This window comes from Sinocyclocheilus rhinocerous, unplaced genomic scaffold, assembly GCF_001515625.1.
Source record: "Sinocyclocheilus rhinocerous isolate Xijiao unplaced genomic scaffold, SAMN03320098_v1.1 scaffold549, whole genome shotgun sequence".
Lineage (NCBI taxonomy): Eukaryota > Metazoa > Chordata > Actinopteri > Cypriniformes > Cyprinidae > Sinocyclocheilus > Sinocyclocheilus rhinocerous.
In genome coordinates this window covers 348,317-360,982 of record NW_015664999.1, presented here as the reverse complement: position 1 = coordinate 360,982, position 12,666 = coordinate 348,317, and the positions used below count along the sequence as shown (strand labels likewise).

The 12,666-nt window shown below is 36.2% G+C and overlaps 2 protein-coding genes across 5 annotated transcripts in view; both read left to right on the top strand.

The window, feature by feature from the left end:
- Positions 1-4,295, top strand: part of LOC107730747 (ferritin, middle subunit-like) — a 10,884-nt gene extending 6,589 nt beyond the window's left edge. The window contains exons 2-5 of the mRNA XM_016541663.1: positions 1,581-1,585; positions 2,840-2,986; positions 3,637-3,762; positions 3,890-4,295. Of these exons, the coding sequence (XP_016397149.1) occupies positions 1,581-1,585; positions 2,840-2,986; positions 3,637-3,762; positions 3,890-4,048 (437 nt within the window). The 3' untranslated portion in view covers positions 4,049-4,295. The remainder of the gene's footprint in view (positions 1-1,580; positions 1,586-2,839; positions 2,987-3,636; positions 3,763-3,889) is intronic.
- Positions 4,296-4,941: 646 nt separating this feature from the next.
- Positions 4,942-11,583, top strand: LOC107730742 (synaptotagmin-2-like). Of its 4 annotated transcripts, XM_016541651.1 has the most exons (11): positions 4,942-5,270; positions 7,334-7,536; positions 7,628-7,794; positions 8,762-8,776; positions 8,957-9,129; positions 9,305-9,394; positions 9,582-9,749; positions 9,921-10,088; positions 10,192-10,309; positions 10,499-10,632; positions 11,069-11,583. In XM_016541651.1, exons 3-11 carry the CDS (start codon positions 7,638-7,640, stop codon positions 11,276-11,278), a joined length of 1,233 nt encoding a protein of 410 aa, XP_016397137.1. In that variant the 5' UTR covers positions 4,942-5,270; positions 7,334-7,536; positions 7,628-7,637; the 3' UTR covers positions 11,279-11,583. The 4 variants fall into 4 exon arrangements, with proteins under 4 accessions (XP_016397137.1, XP_016397139.1, XP_016397136.1 ...); XM_016541650.1 differs by lacking the exon at positions 7,334-7,536 and having other exon boundaries at positions 4,943-5,270; positions 11,069-11,582; XM_016541653.1 differs by lacking the exons at positions 7,334-7,536; positions 8,762-8,776.
- The last annotated feature ends 1,083 nt before the right edge of the window (positions 11,584-12,666 follow it).

Here is a 12,666-nt window from a genome sequence, read left to right as displayed (position 1 = left end):
CGAATAAAGTGCGGGGGACGAAATTAAATTTCTTTAAAATTAAATATTAAAAATGCAGCTAACGTTCTACACACAGCAATATAAGCAAAGGTGCCTGTTCTCTTTCGTTCTTTCTGTTTGATTGGGAAAAGTTTAAAGGGCGTCGAGGGGTCTTGTTTATGTTATCTGACTAAAAAACTATTACTTTGAACTTTTTTTTAAAATTACAGTAGCCTATTTATTTTTAAAACGTAGATTGCCTTAAAAATAATTATCACAACCCTGATAAAACTCATAATTTTCTCATCCTCCGATTTATAGGCTACTTATCAATCCTGTTTTTATCCTGTATTTATATCATAATTTCAAAAATGAATAAATTCAGAACAGGATTATAATATAATTCTATTTTAAATAAGAGAGAAATATTTTTTCTACAACAACAGTAGTGTTTACAACAGCAAAACCACCATACCCTGTAAACTCAATAATAATAATAGGCCTGATTTAATTCCGTTTCTATTTTCAGAGTGATTAAGAGGTGCAAAGAACTATTTATTTAACTTTTAAACTTAAAATGGTCTTTTCTGTTCTGTGTTTCTTTTTCAAAACTGCGTCACGGCATTTGCTGCTATATCAATACAGAAGCATCCGTTTCGATACATGTCCCTATTAAAAGCCGTGCTCCATGTGCCCCTTTTATACTTTGAGCACCTGCCCCTCCAAAGGTCTCTGCACGGCCCTGCAGGGCACCATACCAGTTGCTCAAAAAAAAAAAACGTTCGTTCTATATTAAAATTAACATATAACGTTACATATACATAAATAAAAATCTAAAGATTAACATATATATATATATATAGTTATAAAAATGCATTTTACGGTGAAGGCTAAGTACATGTGATGCGCCATTCCCGCATCCGCGCCCGCTGGCACCTCATTAAAAAAAACAAAAAAAAAAAAACTCGCACCTCATGTTTGTGGCTGAATGCGAATGATCATAATTGCCGTGAAAAGACATCAGCGATCTGGCGCCGAGAAAAGAAAAAAAGATGAAGCCCCTGCATCACTTTCAGGTAGCCTACATTCATAATCCAGTAAAACTTTTTTGGATGTTGACGTTAATGACGTGTTTTAATGTCGGTGCTATGAAGGTAAGATATTGATTATCGAGAATACCATTACGATGTCATTTAAGAGATTAGACTAACTGCCTAAACAGTTACGATAGTGTTTATTTGTCAGCATTTAAATGTAGGCTACAGTTACGTGTCTGGGTAGCCTACTTTTCTGGGATTACCAGACTCTGCATATAAATTTATATGTACTTTAATAACATAAAACAGTATGTTAATTCCGCTATCATTATTTATGGTGTTGCAATTATTTTGTTTCTCAGTTTCTGATAAGAATGAGGCAGGAGAGGTTTCTGTGAGAGTCTCTACCTATATAGCACATATATAAAATGAGCTTCACCGGAAGATTATGAGCTGGTTTATCTTTATCCGGAAGTTCTAAATAGCGCTCCGTGCATATGGTCAATTTAACCACCAGCAATCTAATATTCTCTCTGACTTTTCATGTTCCCTTACAAAAATTAGCCATGGTTTTACGAATAAAACCAAAATTCATGGTTCTTGTAGCCATGGATGTTAACCACAAATTAACCATGGTTTTGTTACTTCAATAGTTTACAAAGAAGTATTAAGATAATAATTTTTGTGGTTATAAAATCAGACCTAAGCCAACAACAGCCTTTAAAATTACTTAAAATGCATTATATAAAACAATGAGGCAATAATGATTGATTGGTCTTGCAAAGGGAGTCAAAGGCCTGGTAACTGCTGCTGTTACACTTACAGGACGATCAAGTCCTTTAATATTGACCAAACATTTAATTCAAATATCCACTTAATCTTTAATTTTTGACCACCTTTTTGCAAAAGAAATGCGACAGCCTCAATAATTTCTTCAACAATATAGAAACATTATAGAACAGTATAGAATCGTACAGTGGTGGTTCAAGCTTGTATGGCGCCCTGGGCGAACCACCCCGTCTGCCACCTCTAAATGAAATTAATTTTTCATAATTTTGCTATTTTATATAAATGTATATATTTAGATTTTTACAAATTCAGAAAAATAAATAAAAAATACAATAAATCCCTCCAAAACGGCACAACTGTACAGTAAGAATAATAAAGTGAGTAATGTTACATATTTTTTGTTTTGTTTTTTGTTTGTCTTTTTTAAAAACTACATTATGTTACAATATCACATTTTACTGTCTGACTATTATGGATTGTTGTTGCCCTAGATGAGCATAAGCAACATAGCATAACATTAGTCATATAATATAGATTTTTATGTATAGATCAGGGGTGGCGAACGTCAGTCCTGGAGAGCCGCAGCCCTGCAGAGTTTTGCTTCAACCCTAATCAAACACACCTGTACAAGCTAATCAAGGTCTGAAGGTTTACTAGAAAGCTACAGGCAGGTGAGTTTTAATTAGGGTTGGAGCTGAACTCTGCAGGGCTGTGGCTCTCCAGGACCGGAGTTCGCCACCGCTGGTATAGATCTATAGATATATATATAGTATTTAGTTGTATTTGCATATAATTTTCTGAAAAATACAGACAATTATATAAATAGGCTTATATATAAAACCTGTATAAATAGCGCAAATACCATGAGCAGTAGCTACAATGCACATCAGTCTTATGGGACCATTCAAGGCTGTTTACAGATAGGGGTGACTGCTCATCAGTGTTCTTGTTCTGTGAGGAGTTAGATTTTGAAGCTTTGTTCCTTAAGACATATAGTTGCAGCCATTCTTTTTCGCATCTTTGATTTTGTTCAGGCTCACTACTTCAAACGGGATGATGTCACCCTTCCTGGATTTGCCAAGTTCTTCAAGAAGAACAGTGAGGAGGAGCGCAAGCATGCTGAGAAATTCATGGAGTTCCGGAACAAGAGGGGTGGATGCATCGTCCTTCAGGACATTAAGGTGCTTTGATCATGTTTTGAATTAAGCATTTTGACTTTGAACATTGTAACATAAGTGTAAGGTCCACGCACTTGGCCCAAGGAAGGTATCCAGTGGTGGGTGAAGGTTTCTTGCATGTTCGGTCTTTTCAGCGCGCAAAGTTATTCAATTTAGGTTTAACTCAAATCTGACTCCATTTTAGTATGACCTCGAATTTAGGTTGAAAGGCAAATTGGTTGTTTGTCTGTCTCTAATTATTGCTATTATTCTGACATTTGGTTATTCTAGTTAACTCTTTACTTTATATTTACTCGTTCATTAGGAATCTATGTCGCTCAGGGTGCCTCAAGACGGCCGCTCTACGTGGGCCCCACGATCACAAATTCAAATGATACCAAACATGACTGTAAATATTATTTGCATTGATGTAGAACATTATACTATTGACCATTCTGAGTGAACCAAGTGGAGGGAGGATGGGTAAGAGGAAGGAAGGGGATGAAAAGGAATTGATGAATTCCTGTCTCGAAGATGCCCGTGTATGTTTGTATTGTCTGTTTCTCAGGAGATCAAAGTATCTGAGTTTCTTTAATCCTTACATAAGCAAAGCTGACTCTTTTTGGAATGACCTTATGCCATGCTCACTACTCATTGTTTGTATTTCTCTTCAGAAACCAGAGCGTGATGTGTGGGGCAATGGACTGACTGCTATGCAGTGCGCTCTTCAGCTGGAGAAGAACGTCAACCAGGCTCTGCTGGAACTGCATAAGGTCGCCTCTCAAAAGGGAGACCCTCATGTTTGTGACCCTCATTGTTGAAGCTGAGACTCTAAATTTGCCTCCGTATACATGTCTCTTTAAAGCAGTTTCATGCAGTGCTGGGAATTTTGCATCCTAAATTCTGTTCTGATCTCTTGTCCAACAGCTGTGTGACTTCCTGGAGACTCACTACTTGGATGAGCAGGTTGAGGCCATCAAGAAGCTTGGTGGCCACATCACCAACCTTACCAAGATGGATGCTGGCAACAACAGGATGGCAGAGTATCTGTTTGACAAGCACACCCTGGATGGCGACAGCAGCTAAATGCAGCCCTGAGATCCTATCAATACATGAATGAATAGAAACACTATTCTCTTGTTCTTATCACACAGCTCTTGTGCAAAATTTTGAAGTCTGAGAGGTTGAAAGGTTAACATCATGTAAAGTTTCTTGTTACGATAAAATGATGCAGTGTTACGGTTTTAAATAGTCATCCTGTGATTGTCATCAAGCAATGCTTTCTTGCTGAATGTGCAGTGACTGACCTGGTGAATTTAAATAAAACTTCTGAGCTGAATAACCTTGTCTTTTTTATTTAAAATTGCAGGATGCATTTAGTGGGCTGTAATTATTATATCGGACTGTATCTGAATTTTTCTGCCCGCAGAAAAAGCTGTGAATAAAGGTCACAATACTGTAATTGATTAATGTACAAATCTACTATAACAGCGACAACAAACCTCATAAACTGAAAATAGACGAGACACTTCACTCATCTCCATCCTGAAGTTTCCATCCTGTAATGATGATGTCACTGACACAACCACATCATAAAATTTAATGTACAACTTAATATTTTATACAGAGAAAATACAAAATACTAACTTACAACCTTTTCGTAGTCTGCTAAATGAATAATCTAAATATTCACATGAATTTGCACGGCACTAGTTGTAGCATTTCATTTTACCACATGAGGGTGCTGTTTCCTCCGTAGGCCTATGTCTAATAATCGCACATTGATCATGAGCACTGAAAGACCAAGCAAGGCCCGTTGTGGTTCAACTGAATATTTATTTTTTCAATATCTCAATAATCGTCAACTATTGGTGAAGCCTTGTCCTTATTTCATAACCAATGAACAAAGTTTACAGCCTGCTTATGCCATACCACTCATACCTATTAGCAGCAGTGAACCACCGACTAATCCGATTCAGAAGGGTCACTGAACGAAAATTATACTGGAAATTCGAATCGGATAAACAGCATGCAGGAGATTATATGGGCAAATTGATAAACGAGCGTAAGAGGTGGATGAAATAAGATTGTCACATGAGAAAACCCAGGGCACAGAACTGCCAACAGAAGGGAGAGCACGATTAATCCAAGTGAAAGAGGGTTTGGCGCTTCAAATGCGCTTTGAGAGAGGAGAGAGAGGGACAGATAAGAGTAAGAGCAGCGTGTGAGAGGGCTGCTGCGTAACTGTCCTCAACAAAGCACAGATTTCTATCTATATAAGAGAGTTGGATCAGAAGCACATCATCAGGTACGTTTGATTATTGTTTGCTTATAGGCTCCACTTATTCATGTAAACATTATACTATCTTGGAATTGATTCACATGTCAAGCAGTGTCATTTAAAATAATTTTAAACAACATTTCTAGTTATTTTATGATTCTTATGTAGCCTGTGCAATTTTATAGCATCATATTAATTAAGATACTACATGGAAATAGTTGCAACTACTTGAAAATGTGTCACTATGTAGTTTGAGTGAACAGCAAAAGGATAAATGCATTTAAAATATTAAAATAATAAATTGTCACCACCAGTTAAATTCATGGAGACTATATAAACAACAACACAGTCCACAGACAAGCTAAATGAAAAAGACCATTCACATTAAATTTCATGTATAAGTGAAAACTATTAAGAAATATATAGTCATTTTTTGTTCTCCACATTTTGTATAACAGTAACCTAAATCTTTTCTTTAAGACTCTTTAAGGCTCAGACGACTAAATTGATGCTTAGCCTATGTGCGTAAATGCTCTTCAGTCTTGGACAACTGTGTGTAGTACTAAGGTTTTTATTCATTTTTTATTTTTTAACGGAAAAGTGACTGGATGAGATTTAGGTAATCCGAAAATACAGCAGTTCTGCCCGCTGGTAGACAAAGTATAGATGAAGGAAAGAAAAACAAGGCCGTATGACGCCGGTTGATGGCCTGTGACGCACTGAGCGACAGGCCTTCTTTAGCCAGATTATTGCAGACGTGTCAGCAAATTACACAAATTATGCTTTCTGAACTCTCAGATTACGCACTTTCATTGTATCTGCTTTTTATGGAAAAGATGAGAAAAGACACAAAAAAAAATCACTTAATTGTTACGAACGTTTAATTCCCCTTTCTCATTCAAAAACTAATGTAGAAAAACTTTTAAATGTTGGAGGCTGTGTATAGGAACTATATGTGTCTATATTTTGCAGATGTCAGAATACTAAATATGGAAAACAGCTAAAAACTGCTACATGAATCAAATAGACTTGTGCCCTAGCTAACATTTTACCTAAATTTAAATAAATAAATAAGCATATATTATATATCTAAATGAAAAAACATTAGCTTTTTTTTTATAAAAAATAAAATAAATATATTCTATTTATATAAATATTATATTTACAATATTCTCCTGAGTGGTTGATGCACAGGTGAGCTACATTAATTCAGCTGTAGCAATGATGCTTCTAAACAGCAAACACATTTAAGCAATTCTTTATATACCCCAAATAATTATATATGCACATAATGTATATGACTTTACATGTTTAAAAAAAAGTTCACACACTAACAAATTTAAATAATATTTTTTATGGGTGAAAAATCAATTAAAAATGACAGAAAAATATATAAGAAAATTATATTAAAGTGACCACCGGGATGTAAAAATAATCTTAATATATCAATCTTATGTCTTTCTCAAAGTCATTTTATTAACCATTTTATTGGTGAGGTATATATTAAATATATATGTATAGATATCACGTGCATATAAAGTGAAGAAAATGGATCAGTCATAAGTTAATCATGATAACCCAGCAAGGTCAATAGAGAAAATTAAGAATTTAATTTTTTTAACTGTGACTAACAAAAAGGTTTATGTTCATCATTTTTCATCATTGTGGTCAGTCCATGTGGCTGACAGGTAAACAAGGTACAGGAAGAGAATCATCATAAAGTCCTGTCCTCATAAATCCAACTGTGACTTTGCTGCTCAACATGTTCTTATATACAATTAAGAGAAGTGGCTTCCTGAAGTCTTTAGTCTTACATAGCGGTCTGGTGACAAGATGCCGTTGGCTGTGTAGGCTCAAGTGTGAAAGTGGAGTGGGAGGGCCCTGTTCCTAATTTACTTAAACCCAAGGATTTTTGGATTAGCTTTGGTAATTAATCTCGCTATGCATCTGCTGAGAGTGACAAGAGTTCAGTTCAACAGAGTAGGGCAGGTGGAAACATAACCATTGTGTGTTAATGTGTATGACAAATATTTTTTTAACACATGGGCATAACACGTGCATGGTTGTGTTTTGATATGTTACAATTCCAGGATTAATATCGGACATGCTGAGCTCTAGCATCAGAGCTTACTCCATCAAAAGTCACAGCAGACACAAACAGGACAGAGGTCGGGAGGGAAAGAGAAAATTTCCCTCCCGTCGGCTTTACAGAAGGAGGGGCGGTGGATGGGATGAAAAGGAGCACATTATAAAAAAAAAAAAAGAGGCACATTAAATGAATTCTTCAGAGGATGTGAGACCGATCTACACAATATGTGTGATTTGGGGCATTTAGTTTATGTAGGTTATGTCAGGACAGTAACAGTCTTGTTTTATGTCTCTAGCTGATCAGCCATGCGTTTGGTCAGCATGCAGCATCGTGTGCGGAGGGCAGCAGAATCAGAGGAGGAGCCCAAACCTGCTCCACCCCCTCTGCCCCCTCCCTCTCACCACTCCCACAACTTCATAAATATGAAGAACAAGTTTTTCAATGAGCTTGGCCATCTACCTAGTAAGTAATAATTGTATGTCAATACACCACACATGACTATTCCAGCAGGCCACCATCGTTGTAAGACATGAATATTCAGTTGAATGTAGGTTCTGACATTGGTGATGATGTCAGGACAACATCTAATGCCGATGTCAGTGTGACGCAGAATACTGACATTGATATTTTGATGCTTTTAAGTCATGGTATCGTCTTATGCCAACATCATATTGACGTCCAACACCAACCTTTAGTTGTGAAGTATGGTACCCAAACCCAACATTTGTTAAATGTGATAATCTTAAAGGTATAGTTCACCCAAAAATGAAAAGTCTGTCATCATCTACTCACCCTCATGTTGTTACAAACCTGTATGACTTCCTTTCTTCTGTTGAGAGGATATCATATTTTCTTATTTTGAAGAATGTGGGTAACCAAACACTTGCTGGTCCACTTTGACTTCCATAGTATATATATATATATATATGGAGATCAATGGGGACCAGAAACAGTTTGGTTACCAACATTCTTCAAAATATCTTCTTTTGGGTTTAACAGAAGAAAGAATTCCAAAACACAGGTTTGGAACGATGACAGAATTTTCATGGGTGAACTGTCCCTTTAACATCCACAAAATGTAAAATGTACAATGTCATTAGACATTGATATTTTATTGGTTTAGTCATGGTATTAAGTAAAAAAACAAAATGGCTCTCAAATGTTGGCTTTTCATATCAACCTGATTTTCATCTTCAGGCAAAATTTACGTCGGTCCAATGTCGTACTGACATTAAATTGTTGTCTGGTTCCAGCTGGGATCATTCATATTTCATCATATTATCATTACAAAACACACATTCCCATCAAACTGCTTATATTTGTATTTGTATATATATACATATATAAAAGTGTGTGCGTGATCAATTAATTCCTCCATTTTTTCCACTTCCATGTGCACCCTTCATGTTTTTATCTATTCCATCAACAGACCCCAAGATCAAAAGTAAGTTCCAATTTTCCTAAGACTTTTTCTGTCAGTCCTCCATCCACCTATTCATCTACTTATTCATTTAGCAGAAAATGTGTAATTGGTTGAAGTCATGTCTTTTTTACTAACAGAAATGAAATGATGATCATTGTTTTTTTCTCTCTCTCTAATTTTCTTTCTTTCTCCATTGCATAGTGCCCATGTGGGCTATTGGTGCCATAGTTGTGGTCGTGCTTGCCCTGGTTGGCTGCTTTGCTTTCTGTATCTATAAGAAGTGCTTGGGAGGGAAGAAAAAAACTAAAAAAGTCAGAGAGAGGAAGGGAGGACGAAGAAGGATGAAAAAGGAAGGAGAGGAAGAAGCAGGCGAGGTAGGAGAGCCTGAAAATTTAAAGCATGTTAAGGCCATAGTGTTCAGAGAGAATTAAGCTCTTTCAGATCTTGATGTGTCAAATTATTCATTTTAATCTAAATGTTAAAAAGAAATGGGAATGTTTGGCTTAAAGTTTTGCTCAAGTATTTTAAATGTATACTGCCCATACTTAGGTACAACCTAAAGACGGAGAGGGCGAGGGAGAGAAAGAATATTATGGCAAGTTGGAGTACACTCTGGACTATAACTTCACTGACAATCAGGTTGGTTGAAAGTAGATGTTCTTAATATGCATTGTGATTGTGCGTTCATATGATCAACTAATATTTTTTACACAAATTAACAATATAAAAATAAATAATAATGCTATAAATACTATTCTAAAAAATGTATGACTAGCTACTTGATTTTGAAAACCTGACCCACAACCTCTTCTTCAACAACCTTCAGCTCATTGTCGGTGTCTTGCAAGCCCAAGACCTTGCTGCCATGGATATGGGTGGAACATCTGACCCATATGTCAAAGTTTATATGCTACCAGACAAGAAGAAAAAGTTTGAAACCAAGGTCCAGCGCAAGAATCTGTGTCCTGTTTTCAACGAGACATTCATATTTAAGGTGCATTTTTTGGGGATTAGCTTAAAGACAGTTTGTCATACACTTTATCTTAATTTCACAGTAGACTAAGTGCAACATACCTTTTTTTCTAAACAAAGCAAATACATTTTGTTTGCATAAATGGTACTAGGTCAGTGTTCATGCAACATGATTTTTTATTTCTGTTTCTAGATCCCCTTTAATGATCTAGCAGGACAGACTCTGGTCCTGCAGGTGTTTGACTTTGACCGCTTTGGTAAACATGATGTAATTGGAGAGATCAAAATCCCTATGAACAGCATTGACCTGGCCCAGCCCATACACGAATGGAAAGACCTGGTCGGAGGACAGAAAGAGGAAGTAAGGCTTTCCTTGGCTGTTTAAATTTTTTTTTTTATCAGCTGCCATAGTCTGTTTTTTTGATGCTTTTAAACTAATCACTCTCCTCTTCCTTCTCCAACAGCAAGAAAAGTTGGGAGACGTCTGTATCTCCCTGCGCTATGTGCCCACCTCTGGTAAGCTGACTGTCTGTATCATGGAGGCCAAGAACCTGAAGAAGATGGACGTGGGTGGTTTATCAGGTTAGTGTGGTAGCGTTATTATGTTAAAGTTACATTTCCTTTCTGTGTTGTACTTTATATTAAAATGAAATGATTCTCTACACATCAAATGTGACTTTATTTTAAAGTAATAAGACTTTTTTACTTTGAAATATCCTGGCTTTGCAGCATTTCTTGGCTTTATCCATTTTCTTTCCTTTTTTGTCTAAGATCCTTTTGTGAAAGTGGTTTTGCAACACAATGGAAAGCGTATCAAGAAGAAGAAGACGACAGTTAAGCAGAACACACTGAACCCCTACTTTAATGAAAGCTTCAGCTTTGAAGTCCCTTTCGCTCAGATTCAGGTAAACATGTTTGAAACACATTTCCTTGACTACTTGCATATCTAATACATTTACAGATTTATATTTGTGGTCCTTTAATTCCGCAAAATGCGACCTTTTCACTGTATAGTATGTAAAGTGATAATGTTACTACACTGTAAAAAAAAATCATTTTCGAAGTAAATAAAACAGATTATTGCAGTATACTTCAGAATTTCACATTTAATTCAATGTTACTTGCTGTTTCTTTTTTAATTATTTGTAAATTTTACTAGCAAAATCTTGAATTTCTTGAATTTTAAATGCTTCTGGTATCTGACTGTTTCAAAGTAAATATCACAGCAAAAATGTTCAGTCTACTAAACTCATCTGTTTACAAGTGAAAGGTTTGATGAGAAACAACAAAGTGGATTAAATGCGTATTGACCTATTTTTCTGTTCCTCTGACTTCCTGTAGAAGATCCAGGTGTTGCTCACTGTCTACGACTATGATAAACTGGGAAGCAATGATCCAATTGGGAAGTGCTGGATTGGGTTTGGTGCTAGTGGAGTGGGTCTGCGCCACTGGTCAGACATGCTGGCCAATCCCAGACGACCTGTGGCCCAGTGGCACACCCTTCAGCCTGAAGAGGAAGTAGATGCTGCCCTTAAAGCACCTATCCGCTAAATATCTTATTCACCCTCAACATAAAGTTTTCAGCACACATCAGGCAAAATCATTTAAATTTCATCCGTCCTTTCACTGAGGAGTTTCTGTCTGTTACGTTATTAACATCATTTCCTGTACCCTTCTTTACTGTGAAAACAAAGGAGGAGTAACTTTTATAAATGTTATGTATATTATGTTCATCTGGATTGTGTTTCTTATTTAAATGTGTCTGTATGTGGATGATAACTGTGTGTGTTTGTTTGAAAGTGTTGTGTGTATGTATCTGTCCAAAACCCTGATAGCACACGTACAGCATGGAGACATCTATTTGACGTCTGCATTTACATCTGCAAGACGTATTTTTTTAGTGTTTGCTCATCTGCAATAACTTAGGACGTTTCCTGTCAGATGTCAAATAGACGTTTAGAAAATGTCTTTAAGATGTTTATAATTTAGGATGTATGTAAAACTGCCATCTTAAAGACATCTATCAGATGTTTGTACACAGCAGATGCTTTCCAGATGAAGCGATCTTTAACAGACATCTTGCAGACGTACATGTGCTATCTGGGAACTGTCCTGATTTGCCTCGTCTTTTTTTTTCTGTGAACCAAGATGACTATAAACACAACAATTGGATACAAGACATGTTTTCATTTCATGTACAAATAGACACACAATAGTTGTAAAATTCTGGGGGGTAAAAACTAGTCATTAACTGTTGGTAAATATTTCATCATAATATAAAATGATTTATTAATATGGCAGCCATTATTATATGTAAACATGTCGGCCAAAAGCAATTGTCTGGTTGGTTTCAGTAGTATTTAGAGTTGTCCAGTTGTAGGTGGAAGCCTGGATTAATCTTGTGGTGCAGTGCTGGACTAAGCCATACATGTGAGCAGGGATTTACAGCCAGTGAAGGGCGGGAGTGCGGAGAGGATGAAGGAGACCAGAAAGGACACAGACAAAGTCATACAGAGTGATTAGGGATAGATAGAGAGACAGCATTTTAAATAAAAAGTAAGTTAACTGGTTACAAATATGAATTGGTTAAGGACAACAAAATATGAAGAGTTCAGATGCAAAAGCCTCCAAGTGCCATTTGAAATTTTCTTCTAAAATGAGCATTTTTGTCAGGCTCCTATGTTTATTTTCAGTTATTTCACTTTAATGGCAATGAAAAGACTATTCATTGCCATTAAAGTGAAATTACTGAATAGGAGCGTGAGAAAAATGCTCATTTTAGAAGAAAATTTCAAATGGCACTTAAGAGGCTTTTGCATCTGAACTCTTCACATACAGATTAACACAAACCAAGATGCAAATCGGTGCATTGCAAGCTAGCCAAAATTATATACTGACCGTGATTGAGAGAGTTTATGCACCCAATGTATATCTTGAGA